This window comes from Lacerta agilis, chromosome 4 (assembly GCF_009819535.1).
Source record: "Lacerta agilis isolate rLacAgi1 chromosome 4, rLacAgi1.pri, whole genome shotgun sequence".
Classification (NCBI taxonomy): domain Eukaryota; kingdom Metazoa; phylum Chordata; class Lepidosauria; order Squamata; family Lacertidae; genus Lacerta; species Lacerta agilis.
Genome location: NC_046315.1, coordinates 15,757,797 through 15,763,796, shown reverse-complemented (window position 1 = coordinate 15,763,796; position 6,000 = coordinate 15,757,797). Strand labels below are relative to the sequence as shown.

General features: G+C 47.0%; 1 protein-coding gene across 1 annotated transcript; it reads left to right on the top strand.

Annotated features, from left to right (window-relative positions):
• Positions 1-299: 299 nt before the first annotated feature.
• Positions 300-5,714, top strand: GPR83 (G protein-coupled receptor 83). The gene is made up of 4 exons (XM_033145850.1): positions 300-671; positions 2,764-2,889; positions 3,406-3,539; positions 4,813-5,714. Exons 1-4 carry the CDS (start codon positions 300-302, stop codon positions 5,438-5,440), a joined length of 1,260 nt encoding a protein of 419 aa, XP_033001741.1. The 3' UTR covers positions 5,441-5,714.
• Positions 5,715-6,000: the final 286 nt, after the last annotated feature.

Genomic DNA, 6,000 nt, shown 5'->3' with positions numbered 1-6,000 from the left:
ATACTGTAAACCAATAGGCTGAGTTCTTAGTTAATCAGCTTTCTATCAGGTAATGTGCTGAGAAACATCTTTAGTGCCTTGATTACAGGAGAGACTTGCAAGGGCACAGATGTTTCCTGGAATGCCCGCTGGTATTTTGCCAATAGATTTCTGCACCTTGCTCACAGTCCTAAAGGCTGCCTCCTAACAAAAGCTGAGCATGCCTGGTTCTGTGTCCTATCAATTGAGCACATAGAGAGAGCTGCTTTGGAAGACGGACGTCGATCCCTCCCAGCCCCATGGGAACGATTACTTGCTTTATGTGGCTTTACCTCACCCACTTGGCTAACTATCTCGTGAGATCCGAAAAGTTTGCAATCAATGGAAGCTCGGGGGCATTATTTGAAGTGCCGAACATCTCTCACTTTTTATCTTGGACAAACTATACGCTTGCCGACTGGCAGAGCTTTCTGGATGGGAAAAGGTACGGGTCAGGTTCCCAAAACCTTCTTGTGAAAATCCTCCTCGTCGTGGCGTACTCCGTTATCATAGTGTTCTCCCTCTTCGGCAACGCCTTGGTGTGTCACGTCATGGTCAAAAACAAACGGATGCATTTTGCCACCAGCCTGTTCATTGTGAATCTTGCTGTGGCAGACCTGATGATTACCTTTCTCAACACTCCCTTTACTTTGGTAAGAGCACCGTGATAATGTTCGTATTTGTGAGATTATTGTTTAAATAGCATAATACTTGCATGTGGATCTACCTCCGTTGTACCTGTTAAAATTATTGGAGGGGGGCAGGAGGGCAGGAGCAACACAGTAATTTAAAACCAGTAATTGATAGTGATGTCCTGCAGGATGGTTGTTCTGTGTTTGCATGTGTGTAAGAGCTGTGTTATCCTAGCTACTTGTACTAAGCTAGTAATGTGTTTAAGATATCATTGTACTTTTTTAAAGCATCTCAAAGATCCATTAGTAAAAGTCGCTTGCACAAGCGCTTGCAAACCGAAAGGGGATGCACAGTGTTGGGTGAAAATTACTATCAATGGATGCATAGTCCTTTGATTCATTAGGGAAAGCACTGCATCAAGGATTTATTGTGTTATCTATGTAGGCATACATGCATAGAAAATGGAATTCGTTGGCAGCTGAGTTGCTTCCCCATTTGCAAGAAAGCATGTCAAATGCATTGCTCTCCGCAATCAGATGTTAATAGCTAAATTAGTTAGCACCTGCCGGATGCAGCTTCACGTTGCTCAATCAGCTCTCAGGGCCCAGAAGCCTTGATCGTGCTCTGCACAGTGTGCTTCACAATTTCTGTAGCACTAAGGGGCCACACTAGCTTGGCTTGTGTGACTGGTGGTCATCTTCCTGGCACAGATTCTGCTAGATTCCCTTATCTCTGTTATGCCTGTAGACAGACAAACCAAACCAAAGGCAATAAAACAACCCACAGTAAAGTCTCTGTTGAACTGAAACCAGAGTGATTTCTTGGATGCAGAGCTTTGCTTCTAGTAAGTGACAAATTATTGTAATAAGTATCTGCATATTGTAACAAGTATCTGCATAGTATCATTATTTATCAGATTTGTTAGTTGGGCTTTATCTTGCCCAAGGCAACCCAGAGCAATTTACAACCAAACAAAGAAACATTAAAAACATCCCACCTACTTGTTAAAGGGCAAAGGCCTGGCTATAGAGGGAAGTTTTCACCTGGTACCTAAAGAAATGTAACAAAGGTGCCAGGCAAGCGTCCCTGGGAAGAGCATTCCTCAAATGGAGCCACCACAGAAAAGGCCCTGTCCTCCTATTGCTGCCCTCTGGACCTCTTGTGGAGGACACACACAAAGAAGGGCCTCGGATGATGATCGCAGGGTCCGGGGCAGTTCATATGGGGAGAGTTGGTCCTAGAGGTGTTGCAGTCCTGAGGCATTTTCATTTTCAGTAGATCATATGCATTATTTTACTGTACGTAATTCTTGCAGAAATCCTGCAAGATAGGAAAGTGCTACTTTCTCCATCTTGCAGATGATGGGCTGATAGGGATGGGGAAGGATTTCAGTTCAGTTCACATTTAGAGTCCAATCTTTCACACTATCCGAAACACTATGTGAACACAAGTTATCCCTAGAAAGTCACACTTCTATTTATTTTGCAAAGTGGTTTTCCAACCAAGTAATGTTTATTATTATTATTATTATTATTATTATTATTATCATTATCAAAGCATATATTTGGGGACAGTGTACATAACAATGAATATATCAGTGAAAATAATGTAAACAAATGTACTGCATTGGGAAATTACTTGCAGAAATGTGCACATTAATAAAAAGCTGCATAGAACAATGTGCCAGGAGAAGTTTGCATTCAAACGCTGATGAATTTTCATGAGTTTTTTGGGGGGTGGGGTGGAAAACCGCTACAGAAATGCGATGGGCTGAATTTAAGGTTGGGAAATGAGAAACAAGGTTGACAGAATCTTCTCTCCCTAGCTGAGAAGGAGTGGCTTGCTCAGTCAAGTCTCATAAATACTGCAAAGGAAAGCAAGTTAAAAGACAGTTCTTCTGAACTGTCTGGGGTGTGTGTGTGTGTGTGTGTGTGTGTGTGTGTGTGTGTGAGAGAGAGAGAGAGAGAGAGAGAGAGAGAGAGAGAGAGAGAGAATCCATTTGTGCTGGAAGTAGAAGCAAGTCCTATCAAGGAGGATATTGGCCAGCCCCAACCCCCCAACCCCAAGCCCTACTGTGATGGTAAAAAGTGAAAATTGTCTTGTTCCTGCCAGGCTCGCTTCGTCAACAGTACGTGGATATTTGGGAAGGAGATGTGCCACATCAGTCGATTTGCCCAGTACTGTTCCCTCCATGTCTCTGCCTTGACCCTGACGGCCATTGCCATAGACAGGCGCCAGGTGAGGAATTTTTTATTCCAAACGGCAATCAACAACATTTTGTGCATGCTCTCTTTTACTTCTGAAAGCCTTTTTAAGGAGACAGCCAGCTGGCAGGCCTCACCCAATATTCCGCAATATCTCCCACGAGGAGTATTAACCCCTTTTCTTGGTGACAAATCCTCCTTCCAGAGCGTTGCTATTTTGCAGGTGGGGTTTAACTGCATAAAGGGCAAAGTCGGGTTGCGTAATTAAAGTGAGTTTTGTGCTTTTCTGCAAAAAGCCCTCCTCTCTCCACCCCACCCCCCACCCCTGCACCAAATCAGACCTTTTTCCCATATGGGAAGTGACGGGGAAATTCACTGAAAAGTGTAGGAGATAAATTTTGTGGTGTGACATCGTACAATCTCCCCTCAGACAAACGAGAACTGCTCAATAAGTTACAGCAGCAGCAGATGACATTTGGTAATGCTCCTGCAAACTTTATCTTCACATTTCTAAAATAAAGCTTTTCCCCCCAACATGGTCTGCAAACAGGTGATACTGCATCCTCTGAAGCCTCGGATTTCGACTGCAAAGGGTCTCGCTTGCATCTCCATCATCTGGCTAATGGCCACATGCTTCTCCCTCCCACATGCCATCTACCAGAAATTATTCACTTTTGAATACAGGTAAGGGGGGCTCTTTTTGGCAGAGCAATCTTGGGCTTCCATCAGGTAATGACATCCTTGAGTTGGGCTTAAGGCCAACATTTGGACCCCGCCCCCCTCCTTTTGCTTCCTTCCCAAAGATGGGTAAGGAGGGGCTCGACTTTGGGAAGGAGGCACGAGGAAAGGAGGCAGGGTCCTAGAGCCCTCTCACCAATTTCCCAAAGCTGGGAAAGCACTAACTAGGCTTTGGGAAGGAAGTGAGAGGAGTCTAGAACCCTGTCAGAGCCCTCATGTCTTCTTCCCAAAGCCTATTGGGGATGCAGACGGAGGGCCACATTCCCAGCTGGGCAATCCTTCTGGGGCCACACGCTGGTTTAGCCAGAGACAAAAGTGGGTGGGGCAGAAAAATGTATTTTTTTTTTTTTTTACTGTTGTGCTACTGCAGGTTCCTGTCCACACCCCTCTGTCCTTAACCTAGACAAGCAAGATATGCTCTCTCCATTCCAGGACACATCCCAGCCAGGCTAAAACATTCCAGGAGTGTATGTAACAAGGCCAGTGAGGGATGTAGGCTTGGGAGAGGGTGGGTGGCTTGAGAATGAGTCCCAAGAGCCAGATAGACAGGCCTGGAAGCTGGGCCTGAGGTTCCCCACTCCTGATCCAGAAGATTCCATGTTGAGATTCCCAAATTGCCGGACTAAATGACCCCTGGGGGTCCCTTCCAACTCTACAATTCTATGATTCTAAGTGAGGGCTACCCAAAAGTACCCCAGGAGCCAGTTTATAGTGCCATCAATAGGACGCGGGTGGCTCTGTGGTCTAAACCACTGAGCCTCTTGGGCTTGCTGATCAGAAGGTTGGCAGTTCGGATCCCTGTCGTGACGGGGTGAGCTCCCGTTGCTCTGTCCCAGCTCCTGCCAACCTAGCAGTTCGAAAGCACACCTGTGCAAGTAGATAAACAGGTACCACTGCAGCAGGAAGGTAAACAGAGTTTCCGTGTGCTCTGGTTTCCATCATGGTGTTTTGTTGCACCAGAAGCGGTTTAGTCATGCTGGCCACATGATCCGGAAAGCTGTGGACAAACGCCGGCTCGTTCTTCCTGAAAGCAAGATGAGCGCCCCAACCCCATAGTTGCCTTTGGCTGGACTTAACTGTCCAGGAGTCCTTTTTTTATTGCCATCTGATGAACAACCTAGTGTTTCCTCACTGCTGGAGCCAAGCCAGACGCAATGGAAAATCTCTAGCAGTCCCCTGGTGCAGGATGTTAAACAGAATATCTGCCCTTGGTTTGCAGGGAGGAGATCACCCGATGCTTGTGCCTCCCCAATTTTCCTGAGCCAGCTGATTTGTTTTGGAAGTACCTGGACTTGGCAACTTTCGTTCTGCTCTACGTGCTGCCCCTTCTCATTATCTCCATCACCTACGTGACCATTGCCAAGAAGCTCTGGTTCCGCACCGCCATCGGGGTCGTGATGGTCGAGCAGTACTTTGCCCTCCAGAGGAAGAAGATTATGACCATTAAGATGCTTATGCTGGTGGTGGTGATCTTTGCTGTCTGCTGGTTCCCTTTGAACTGCTACGTCCTCCTCCTCTCCAGCCAGGTCATCCACACCAACAACGGCCTGTATTTTGCTTTCCACTGGCTGGCCACAAGCAGCACCTGTTACAACCCCTTTATTTACTGCTGGCTCAATGAGAATTTCAGGGCAGAGCTGAAGACCTTTCTTAAGGTCTGCTGGAAATCCCCAGATCCAAGGGAGCAAAGGCTTCCGTCCTCTGCTGGTCTGCCGTGCAGGGCAGCCTGGCCACAGAGAGATCACCGCAAGGGTTTACAGGTTTCCCTTGACCTCCCATCCACCTCCAATTTTCAGCTGAGAAAGACTGACATCACCTCTGTGCAGCCTATAGTTGCTGTGACTTGAGCATCAAAGCGGACTAATTGGGTGGTCTATGGCAGCACTGCAAGGGGGCCTTATCCAGGTCTGATGGACTGGGCAACTCCGCAGAAAGCTCTGCCTTGTCCTTTAGTGTGTGGTGTGTGGCTTTGCTCACTCGCTTGAGTCCTTCGGAGCTCTGAAGAGCCATGCGTTTGCTCCCGTGTCGTGTTTCTGTGAGATCCAGTGATATTGCAATGGATGGAAAGGTCGGCAAGAGGTTGATGTAAAGGATCTTCCTTTGGGGCAGAGAGTTAACCCTTCTGAATCTTCCCAGCTGCACGGTTCTGGGTCCGCCACACTGCCAATGACGGGCAGGAACCAATCTGGCAGCTGCTAATGACATCAAGGCTAGGTTTTCACATGTGATGGAGGGGTTGGCATTACAGTGGTACCCCGCTAGACGAATGCCTCGCTAGACGAAAAACTCGCTAGACGAAAGGCATTCGCTAGCGGAAGGCTGTCTCGCAAGACGAATTTTTCAATGGGCTTGCCTCGCAAGATGAAAAAATTTCCGATTTTTTTTTTCTTTTTTTCGTCAAACCGCT